General features: G+C 42.0%; 1 protein-coding gene across 5 annotated transcripts in view; it reads left to right on the top strand.

Moving 5' to 3' along the window:
- The window catches only part of Rnf121 (ring finger protein 121), a 59,287-nt gene that overhangs the window by 37,850 nt on the left and 9,271 nt on the right, over window positions 1–12,166 (top strand). For all 5 annotated transcript variants that reach the window (XM_052156469.1, XM_052156445.1, XM_052156478.1 and 2 more), the window contains 2 exons: window positions 4,814–4,968; window positions 8,550–8,657. In XM_052156469.1, coding sequence (XP_052012429.1) covers window positions 4,814–4,968; window positions 8,550–8,657 — 263 coding nt within the window. The remainder of the gene's footprint in view (window positions 1–4,813; window positions 4,969–8,549; window positions 8,658–12,166) is intronic.

Raw genomic sequence — 12,166 nt, forward strand, 5'->3', positions numbered from 1 at the left:
ATGTCCTTTAGAAGACCCCTTTTGTTGGTCATTTCACCATTTAACCTCCCATGCCTTTCAGGGCTCCTCCACAGACCCATGTCAGGAGGCCGCTAGGAGCACAGCAGATCTGCACTGGAAGCCTGCCCCGGTCAGCCTGGTCTTCTGGCCTCTCTGGGGCCCGGTTTTCATCATCTCTTCAGGTTCTAATATTACTTACTCCTTAGCTCCCTCAGGGATGTTAGGGGAAAGGAGAAGTGTGTGCCTGGAAAAGTATCTATCCTATTTTTAAAGATCTCCAAGGAGAAGCTTTCATCATTTTTGTGTTACCAAATATAGTTTGTTTTCAGGCCCCACCCTCTAAACAGCTGCTATTTCCTGGAGTGATGAGCAGCAGACTTTTTCACCTGGGATTCTGCAAAATAATGTAGTGTTTTCCACCCTTAGGCCTAGGCATTAAGAGGATTACTTGGATCCCGTTTCTATGAGAAAAGAAAATGTAATGAAACAGCCTTCCAGCTGAGATACACGTCAGCCCACTTGCAAACTGTCTTCCGCCATAGCCTCACATACTGTGTTCCATGAGCCTGATATTCTCACAGCTCCCTTGGTTTCTCAGCTTAGGAGGCCATTAGACAAAGATCAAATAATGCCTCCTCAGGGAAGCTTTTATTGGTTTGCCCACTGTCAGTGATGTGCCCCTCTCCTATACTTTGTTGACCACCAGGGCTTATGCCATTCTAGAGGGGGTTTTTTGTTTTGTTTTGTTTTTTTGTTTTTTTGGTTATTTTATTTATTTACATTTCAAATGTCGTCCCCCTTCCCAGTTTCCCCTCCACAAACCCCTACTCCACCCCCCTCCCACCTGCTTTTATGTGGTTGCTCACCTACCCACTAGAACTTATTTTTAATTAATTAAGTTTTTGTTTTTCTTCAGTAGACTTTAAGTCCTTGAAGAGGCTTTATTATTCATGTTTAATTCCACAGTTCTTAGAATGTTGTCCAGTAAATGTTTGTTAAATGGCTGCTTGACTGACTCTTATTTGGAGAGGGGGCAGCTTGGGAAAGAATCAGTAGTTCTAAGTAAGACCCCAGTCTTAGGACATTGTGAGTATATTCACCACTTCTCTAAAAGACAAGAGTTGGACCCAAAAGTAGTAAGGACACAAGATTTTTTTTTTTTAAGGTCAATAGCATTTGTTAGTGAAGTGATAGTTACCTCTGGAAATAAAGATGGCCATTTAATAGGGTTTCTAACCACTTTTCTACCCTATAGACTATTCTAGCAAAGTACAGTCTTGCCAAGTCATAGAAATGACTGGAAACATTTGCTTATTGGGCCTATAGAGAACTTTCTAATGGCCAGCCTTTTCTGGGTCCTTTTCCATGCTTAATATCCAATGTTTTCAGCTGCTTTTACAGGATTATTTCGCTAGATGTATTATAACCCTGATAACTGTTAGGGTTGTGCTACCCGATGCCAGTGTTCTTTGTAGTTAGTGAGATGCCTAGACCCTTTGCCAAGGCTCCAGTGACAGAGCAGAGAACCCTGAGTGTGCTTTCAGTTAGGCAGCCTGAGGTTGCCATGGCTTTTGGGCAGTGGCCTTGACCACTGACCACTGAACACAGGTTTCCATGAGCACTTTTAAGTCAGTCTTACCATCCTGTGCTGGGGCCGTCTGGGAGGCTCGTTGCTTCGTGTTAAGCCTATTGATTTGATGATTTCATGCTCCATCTAGAACCCTAGAAATGACTGCTGATTCTCAGTTGTGTTTTTTCTATTTCCATGGTGATTGCTACATCTTTGCTCTGCCCTAAACTATATATGTTGTCCATAATTTAGTAAGCAAGTCCTTCATGCATTTAGCCATTTAGAGGTCATGGTCTCTTGACTGAATTGTTAATATTTATAACTTAATTCATAATTCTCCCTCATTAGCTTTGCCCACAACCTATTCAGTTCCTTTGTTTGGCAAAACTGTACAAAATACATGTTCTTCACTACTGAGATTTTTTTTTTCAGCCCCTAATGTGTTCATGCTGATTTGTTTCTGATATTACCTTGTCCTCTATTATACGTGAAAACTATGTATTTTACAACACATTGTTGCGTACTATATATTCTTTGTGAAATTCAGAGCAAAACCCAGATTTAGTGATTAGCAGTGTCCCCCTCCCCCATTCAGTTAACTGGCTACTGTTCAACAACAGGGGCTATTTCTCTTTTGTGGCCTTTTAGACTTTTGCTGCTCCCAAATTCAATTTTATTGGGAATCCATTTATTACCTGGTTTTATTTGACAGATTTTTCAATTTTTTGGTTTTCTTTTGTTTCCTTTTTCTTTTCTTTTTTTCTTCCTCCCTACTTTTAAAGTTTCTAGCCAGGTGGTGCCTTTAGTCTCTGCACTCAGGAGGCAGAGGAAGGTGAATCTTTGTGAGTTTGAGACCAGACTAGTCTACAGAGTTAGTTTCAGGACAGCCAAGGCTACATGTAGAGAGTGTGTGAGAGTGCTTCACTTGAGGGTCAGTTGTGGGCTCCAGAGTATGTGAAAGTGCTTTGCTAGAGGGTCAGTTGTGGGCTCCAGTGCAGTAGAATTGAGACTCTGTCTGCAGCTTCACTCACTAGCACCTTTGGGCCCACCAGACAAACTCTGACAATGGGTCTTTGCTTCCCACTTTAGTCTCTATACATGGATTGAACATGGGTTCACGTACTAGCCAAGCACCTTACACCTGAGCTGTGTATCCCTTACCTTCCTCTCTGTCTTAATCTATAAAACAATACAAGACACTAAGGCAGGGACTTGGAACGGTGGTTCAGTGATGGAATGTTTGCCTGGCAAGCATGAGGACCTGCGTTTGGATCCCTAGCCTCCAAATGGAAGCCAGGGCGGCAGATTGTTCCTGAAACCTTACAGCTGGGTATGGAGATAATGGGTCTCTGAGGGTCACTGGCTAGGCAAGAAAAGTGAGCTCCAGGTTCATTGAGACCCTCTATCAAAAAATATGTCAGAAGAGAAGATAGGGGAGATACTGGATGTCAGTCTCTGGCTTTCTCCATGCTCATGTCCCATATATATGCATCCCTCACACATACACACACACACACACACACACACACACACACACACACACACACGTTAAGGCAATAGGAACAAAGCTTTACTATGCATGAAAATGTATCAAGACGGGCAGGAACAGCTCCTAATATGTACAGCATCCAGGTTCTATTCCCAGCATGCCATAGACCAGGTATAGCCATCCCAGCACTAGGGAGATGGAGACAAGAGGATGAGTTGAAGATCAGCTTAGGATAAATGAGACTCCGACTCAAAAAACAAATTATAGTGAAACCCATCACTGTATACCAACTAATATACATCTTGTTCAAAGCCAGGAAAAGGAAAATATTTTATTAAAACTTTTAGTATTTTGTGGTTGGGAACATATCTCACAGGTGTTACACTGTGCTTCATGTACAGGACTCTGGGTTCACTACCTAGGACTAATAGTAACTTTAATATTTTGTACATATTGAAATTTAAATTAATATCATTTGTTTTTTTTTAATGTGGAAAATATAAGTCATTTGTTTGTTTGTCTGTTTATTGAAACAGGATCTTACTATGTAGACCAGGCTGGCCTGAAACTCAAAACTCACAGAAATTCATCTGCCTCTGCCTTTCAAGTGCTGGGTTTAAAGGTGTGCCACCCTGCTGGGTTGTGAGAACTATTTTGTGCATTTGTACTGCTTACCTAACAAATATAAGGCAATGCCCTGCAAGAAGGGAGAAGATATAAGCAGTGGGGTAGGAGGTGCGGAGGTACTAGGAATCGAACCTAGGGTCTCTCAAATGCTCAACAGCACTTTACTGTCGAACTGCACTTGTACCCTCAAAACTGTCTTTACTGTTTGGAGACAGTTCTGATGGTGTTGCTTAGGCTGACCATGAGCTCACTTTGTAGTTCAAAAAGGCCTTGAACGAGCAATCCTCCTGTTTCAACCTCCTAGGTAGTGTGAACTACAGCCATATATCACTAGGATCTTACAAATGGACACTCCTAAAACAGAAATGTGCCTCTCCATCAGGGAATTTTACTTCAGTCTAGCTTATTAATTTTAATTTATTTGCCCAAATTTGCCAATGCCTTTTGGGTACCAGTTCCCTGGCACTGTACTGTATGCAATAAGTTGATGAGTATGGCCTAGTCACCACCAAAGAATAAATTCAAAGCCCATCTCATATTGAGAAGCACTGAGGTGATGGTGGAAATGAAAAATGCTTTGGGGCATTAGGGAGACAAAAGGCTTCAGATGTCCTAGAAGGCAGAAAGGGAGGCAAGAAGGCTATTGTAGCCCAAAGGAACAGCTTGACTTAAAAGCATAGGGGATGGTACCAGCTGGTCCTACCGTAGGTGTCATCTTCTGGTTTTCCTCAGCAGTGCAGGGAAACTAACTAAGAGGTTGGAAAAGCTGGGTAAGAGATAGCAAGAACTCAATGAAAAGGAAAGACTGTCTAGGATACTGTTTAACGAAGGGTGAAGTGGAAGAGTCAGGCATGGTGCCAGCTCTGTAATTTTGATCACACTAGTTAGGTTATGTTTACACACAGTTGAAATGTGACTGGGTGTGGTGGCACATGTCTGTAATCAGCACTTGGAAGGCATAGGCAGACAAACCCGTGTGTGTTCCAACCAGGGAGGGCTACATAGTTGAGACCTGTTTCACAACCAAAAACATTGGGAGTGCAAGAGAAGATCCAGCTAAAGGTGCAGTTCTGGCCAGGCGCTGCCTCGGAGCCAGCAGAGCTGATGTACTGGTGTTTGTGTTCCAGATGGTGACCCTCTTCCAGATGTGGGTTGTCCCCCTCTACTTCACAGTGAAGCTACACTGGTGGAGGTTCCTAGGCATCTGGGTCTTCTTCTCTGCCGTCACAGCCTTTGTCACCTTCCGAGCTACAAGGAAGCCTCTAGTACAGACAACCCCAAGGTGAGAGTGCGGAGAGGAGAAGAACCTGTCTTGCTTTCTTTTAAGATTTGCTTTTTAAAATGTGATGTGTTTTGAGTGTTTTGTCTGTGAGTATTAAGTGTACCACTTGTATGCATGTACTGCCCACAGAGACCAGAAGGGGGCACTAATCCCCTGGAACTGGAGTTTCAGCCTCATGTGAACTGTGATGTAGGAATCAAATCACAGGTCTCCTGCAAGAGCAGCAGATGCTCTTAACCTCTGAGTCTTCTCTACAGCCCCAAGCCTGGGTTTCTTGAAGTGAATGTGCTGGAAAGTATGGGAGGAAGATGAGTTTAGAATGAAAACAGAAAGCCACCTTTTTTTGTTTTTTTTTTGTTTGTTTTTGTTTTTTTTTGTCTGCCAGAATGAGTTGGTGCAGGGCCTCTCTAAAGCAAGCTGATTGGGAGACCCACTCCCCTACACCCACAGGTTCAGAATATTCACTTGATGATCTACATCAAGATCTGTTGGTGTTTAAAAAAAAACCAGACACCCTCACACAGAGAACAAATAAGCCTTCATGATGATCACTGTGGTTTCATTTTAAGTATCCTTTTCAGTAACCTCGGAGCTCTGACTTAGATTTTCCACTATAGTTTCTATTAAGACCCTGTAGTTTGCCATCATAGAACCTATCACAATTTACAACAAAATGTTACTTTGAATATTTGTCTCCCCAAATAAACTATGAGATCAGGACCCACATCCTCTGTGCTGTTCGCTGTATATCCAGGCCTTGCCACGGGGTCTGGCACATACTTGATTACTCTTTCTGTTGAATGAATGAATATCAGTACATTTTCAGTCTTGTGATGAATAATACTTCCTTTTTATGTAACAGAGCTACTGTCTCTATAATTCTTTGTTTTACCCAAGTGTATTTCTTATTTATTCCTCCCAACCAGCTTGTGAGGTCTTTTAAGGTCCATACCTGACAGAAAAAGATATTTTTATCATTCATTCATTCATTCATTCATTCATTCAACAAGCACCTACTATGTGCCAGGCCCTTTGCTGAGCACTGGGGATATAGAACTGGATAAGATATGGTCCCTGTCCTCAAGGAGTGCTCGGTTTAAAGGAGGAGAGGGTAAGAAAGCACCTGTTGGAGTGCATTTGGTAAGTGCCTTGGGAGGTGTGCATGGCCTTAAGCCTATGAGGTGAGCTGGTTGTCCTGACCCAAAGTCTCCCAGCTGGCAGGCTGCTGTGTGTGCTCTGTTTACTGCCCTTTTCCTGACCTGTGAGTGTTACTGTAGAGTGACAATGGTGATCCATCTCTCTAGGCCACGAGAGTAGGCACAGGATCTAAAGTTAGATGCATAGAAGATTGTAGTACTCGGCATTGCATCTTGTTAAGAGTTAGACTTCACCGTTCCAAGCCTTGAATGCCTCATCCCTAAACATGAAAAATGTTCAATTTCATATAAAGTGATTTTTCCAAAATAAATACTACACTATCACATGTGAGTGACCAAGTGCTGGGCATGGTGATATAGCCCTAAGCCTCAAGGAGACATGATTCTGAATTTGAGGTCAGCCTTGGGCTTCAGTAAACCAGTTCAGGACAGCTTGGATTACCTAGAATGAGATAGTTTATCTAGTAAAGATGCTTCCTGCTTAAGCCTGGTGACCTGTTTGGTCCCCAGAACACAAGTAAAGGTAGGAGAGCATCCACTCCATAAAGTTGCCCTCTGACCTCTTCATATGTGCCACACATGTACATGAAATTACCAGTGGCAAACACTATTAATGTGTAGCTAAAAATAATTGAAATATTAATAATAAGAAGAAAGATTCTTATAATAGTAAATAACATTGATGATAGGTACTTCTTAATTTTATAAATGACCTCATTTACTCATGTAACTTTAGTGAAAATATTATAAGAAATAGACTTTATACACCTCACCACACCACACTAACCACAGCACAGTGTGTGATAAAGTTTGCTTTTCCCATTTGTGCAAAGAAATGAACTTATTTCGGAAATATGATTTGACTTATCTGAGTTTATTCAGCTAAAAGCTTACTAATTCAGGATTAATATTAGAAGACTGTCAGGAGACCAATAATTAAAATTCCATCTCTTTTCTACTGTCTCTTTCCCTTATGATCAGCGTAAGTCCTCCATAGCACAGCTATGTGTGGTTTTGCATGCACTACTACAAGATGGCTAAGGCCTTTCCCCAGCTTGAGAAGTCTGCTTAGCCAGAGCAGGAGAGCACAGGCTGGAGCCTAAGTGTCTCTCCTCGGGTCTAGCAGAGATGCAGTGAGTCAGCTCTCAGGAAGAAAGAGAGCTTGGCCTAGCTATCCAAGCAAATTACTACACTGCTCATTTGTTATTACCTTAGGATGGTTAATGATAATCTGAGTTAGGGTTTCTTTTGCTGTAATGAAACACTATGACTAAGGCAACTTGGAGGAAGAAAGGGTTTATTTGGTTTATACTTCCATATCATTGTTCATCATCAAAGGAAGTCAGGACAGGAACTCAAACAGGGAAGGAACCTGGCGACAGAAGCTGATGTCATGGAGGAGTGCTGAGTACTGGCCTGTTCCCTATGGCTTGTTCAGCCTGCTTTCTTATAGAACATAGAACTACCAGCCCAGGGATAGATCTATAGAGACAGCAGGTTGGTCTCTCCCCCTTTCGATCACTAATTAAGAAAATGCCAGTGCCCTATAGGCTTGCCCACAACTGATCTTATGGAAGCATTGTCTCTATTGACGTTTCCTCCTCTCAGGTGACTGTAGGTTATGTCAGTTTGATATAATGCCATCCAGCACAGTGACTCCTGGTGCCAGGGTCCAGCTGCAGCATTTATAGAGGTCTGGTTCTTACAGAGACTCATCTCTCCTTCCTGACTCCAGCCAGAGTTCACCATTCAGATTCCACAGTGCTCATCACTGAGCCTTGGGGTACACAGCTTACCCTCAGTGTTGTAAAAAGCCCTCCTCTGCCCACCAGCACAAAGCATACACATTAATTCAGGGGCACTGTTTGAGTGCCTTCCTCATTTCTTCTCTTAAAGAAATATGTCATTTCAGAAGCAGATTCGTGAGGCGTCCTTCCTGGTATTATTTCCATATGGATAGGAGCAAGGCTATAGTCAGACAAACCAGACCCAGGCACAAAGTCTGTGACCAGTCCTATGTCTGCTGTCTCCCTGTCTCTGCTGACAAGAACAGCAAGCCTTTGCATGCTGTTCTGAAGGGTTTTTTTTAGTTTTTTTACTTCCTTAAATTTATGAGGGCAGAACTGGCTTAGGTCATCTGTGTCTTATTTGCTTGAGACTAAAACTTATCTTTAGAGATTTTTTTGTTTTGTTTTTTTTTTTTTTGGTCCAAGCCCAGGAAGATACAAAGCATTCTTGGGATATGATGATTTAGGGGCATTTCTGCAATTGAGGGTGTGAACAGCTTTGACAATAAAGCTTTGTTTGAAGTTGCCCAACAAATCCTGGTGCCCATGGATGTGAGGAAGAGAGTGTGTTGTGAGGGAGTGGCCCTGAGCCAACGGCCTGTGCCAGCTATACTAACTGTCTATCTCCTTCCTCCAGGTTGGTTTACAAATGGTTCCTGCTAATCTATAAAATAAGCTATGCCACTGGCATTGTTGGCTACATGGCTGTCATGTTTACCCTCTTTGGTCTTAACTTATTATTCAAGTGAGTACCTTTTGCTTTTACATTTTTCTTATATTTGGGGAGGAATGCCTAGAAGTTCTTGGTACTAAAAAAGAGAACATGGCCCCAGGTGGCAGCCCTCTGTGCTGTTCTGGGTGCTAAGAGAACATGGTAGGTAACAGGTGGCTGTTTTGCTGGCAGAAAACATGGAATGTCTAAATATCAACAAAGGCAAGAGTCCCATATCATTGTTTTGTTTGTATTTTCCAACATTTGGTATTCAGTGGAAAAGTATAACAAGAGTAATCGGAAAACTAGTTCCCTGTAATTCCATCCATACACTACTCTGCCTGACTAGACCAGTGACTAGCATACTTTTTACCCTTTGGGTCAGATCAGCCAATCATGTGTTGTAATAAAACAAAGATTTTTTTTTCCCATTTGTAGTCCAAACTGACCTCAGACATGGGCTCCTCCTGCTCAGATGCTGGGGTCCCATCACACTTAGAACATAGTCATTCATATAATTTGTTAATTGTCTGAAATTGATTTTGCACTCAAGCAGCAGAGTTGAATAGCTGTGATAGAGACTAATTGGGCCATAAAATCTAAACTACTTATCTGGTCCTTAACAGAAAAAGTTTGCAAACTCTTAAGCTAGACAGCTCACCCCTGTGAGCTTAGCTGGCCACACTGGCAAGGATATCTACAGGTCCACCTGGAAGGGTGAAGAAAGGGAGCACAACACAGAGCACTGTAGGCCTTCATGTAGGCTGACAGCCAGGCTGAGAAACACCTGGCCTGCAGGTCCCACCCCTCCAGAAATGTGCTATTCCGTGAGTCCACAGGCAGGACTACCTGTGGTGTGGCTGCCCTTCCATGCTTGCCAGCCTTGAGGGAAGTGGCTCTAGAATGGTACCCTGTAGGCAGCTAAGCCCTGCTCCATTGCTGTCATGTGGGTTCTTTCATTTAGTACTATTATGGTCAGCATGTCTTTCACTCATAAGGGCCCAGCCCTAGCAGTGCGGGCTTGTTGTCATAGGCCTTCTAGAAGATCTACACCAGGTTTCAGACCCTCCTGCCACTGATGACTTGAAGTCAAGCAGTTCTGAGCAAGGTTAGAGACTGGAGAGTACAGTGATCCAGTAGGCCAGGAAAGGGTTAAGCAGGGTTACCTAGACGAAATAATTAATATTGGCTGTGGGCTGTAGATCAAAAGGAGTCCCAAGCCAGACCTTGTGATGTGTGCCTATAATCCCAGTTACTCATAGGCTAAAGCAGAAGTATTAATCCTGGCTCAGAATTAGAAACAAAAAAATGGGTTGGGGATTCAGCTTTAGTGGTAGATGACCTAGATGGGCAAAGTTTAAAAAAAAAAAAAAATAGAGGAGTCTCATGTCTGGAGCAGTGACTAAAGATAAAGTCTTAATTTATGGCTGGAAAGACCATTGTCTTATTTATTGTTCTAGTACTGTGAAAAGATACCATGACCAAGGCAACTCTTATAAAGCATTTAAATGGGAGCTCATTTACAGTTTTAGAGGGTAGTCCATTAATCATCATGACAGAAAGCAAGTCTATGGTGTTAGGCCAGCAGCTGAGAGCTTTACATTTCTGATCTGTGGGCAGCAGGGCAAAGAGCAAAGGTGTGTGTGTGTGTGAGAGAGAGAGAGAGAGAGAGAGAGAGAGAGAGAGAGAGAGAGAGAGAGAGGGAGGGAGAGAGAGAGGGAGGGAGGGAGGGAGGGAGGGAGGAGAGAGAGAACTAACATGGGGTTTTGAAACCTCAGAGCCCACCCCCAGTAACACACCTCTTCCAACAGCCGTGCCTCCTATTCCTTCCCAGACAGTTTTACCAGCTGGGGACCAAGCATTCAAACACAGGAGCCTTTGGAGGCCATTCTCATTCAAACAAGCATAGCCACTAACCTCTCAGTACATCTGGACAGAATGCTTTAAAGTTTATTGTAGGACAGATAAACCTAAATACTATGTTATACAATGGATACTCCTAGATTTCTTTCTTCCAGGAGGAAAATAGGATAAAAGAATAAACAGACTCCAGAGGCTTAGATTCTAATATGTGTCTTCAACAGAGCTGTGTAAATGTATTTTTTATTCTCCTGAACTAATTGTCATCTGAAGGCTTCCTGTCTCCATCTGCTAACCTAGGCCTAATCCTGGAAGCTTCTAGCCTCTGCACAATCTTTTCTAGGCCGAGGATATTTTCAGCCTCAGATTTACTGCTGAATAACCTCACCCTTTCTGATCTCTGGCTAACTGATGCAATCTTCCTTCTCTCTCAGCCTCTCCTGAATTTCTCTGCTTGGCCTCAAACCAATGCTGGCAATATGTCCTAATCTCCTTTTCATTCTCTGGCTTGTCTATCTCACCTGTATTTAGCTTGGTCTCTGTCTCTGCAATCCCTTTCACTGTAACAGTTCAATCAAACTGCTACCTTCCTTTTTCTTAATTGCTCCTTAAGTAGCTTCTCTTTCTCTCCCTTTGTGTGAGTTGGGCATATCCAGTTCTGTCAAATCATTCTCTGACTCTTCACTTTCCCTGCCACTCAATTAGACATCACTTTCAAATGTGGGTTCTTCAACAAACTAATGTTACCTTCTTTGGGATTAGAGGTATGAACTTAGCTTGTCTGTTCAGTCAGAGGGATTAAAGGTGAATGCTCAGGGATGAGCCAAACCACAACTAGCAACAGATTTGTTCAATAAATAACACAATCTCAGGTTTCAAAGTGCGATCAAATACCTTGCAACAAGTGGGAAAAAATTAAAGATCTTGAGTATTTATTTTAATTTTATGTTTATGAATGTTTTGCATGCATGTCAGGAGCCTAGAGAGGCCAGAAAGGAGTGTTCAATTCCTTAGAACTAGCATTACAATTCTAAGAAACTGAACCCTAGTGTTCTGAAGAACAGTTATTGTTCTTAACTGCTGAGCACTGAACTTCTCACACTGTTGATTAGGTCTGTTGGGGTAAAATGAGCAATAACTAGATCAGGAAGTTAATACTGCAAGGCCAATGAGCATATAATACTCATTGAAATGAATATTGCTCAATGAAATATAATCCTTTCTGTAAGAATTATATTTCAGAACTATAACTGAATACATAAAGTTCTTTGTAAAAATATGTTAGCAAAGATAGTTTTTGACAACATTCATAGAGTCTAAAACTATACATTATTGATCCTTGGAGTTTTAAAACTGTTAATAGAATCCATATATTCTTAGTAAATAGGCTTGACCTAAAATTTAACTTTAATGACATTATACCATGTATGTACTTACAGAATTATTCTATAGTGACGAATATGTAAATATTTACTAATTTTATACATCCCCCAAAACTATATTTGATAAACTCTTTTAGTAAAAGGCCAAATGTGAACATAGTAGGGTATATGCCAGAGTAAGGGAAAACCCTCAGCTAGTATGCAGTCTTTACAGGTAAAGAGAGAAAATGCCTCTCCTGTTCTGCCCTGCCTCCCAGGAGGCCCAAGGGTACATTCCACATATGTGGAATATGTTATGCA

Source organism: Apodemus sylvaticus, chromosome 1 (assembly GCF_947179515.1).
Source record: "Apodemus sylvaticus chromosome 1, mApoSyl1.1, whole genome shotgun sequence".
NCBI classification, from domain to species: Eukaryota; Metazoa; Chordata; class Mammalia; order Rodentia; family Muridae; genus Apodemus; species Apodemus sylvaticus.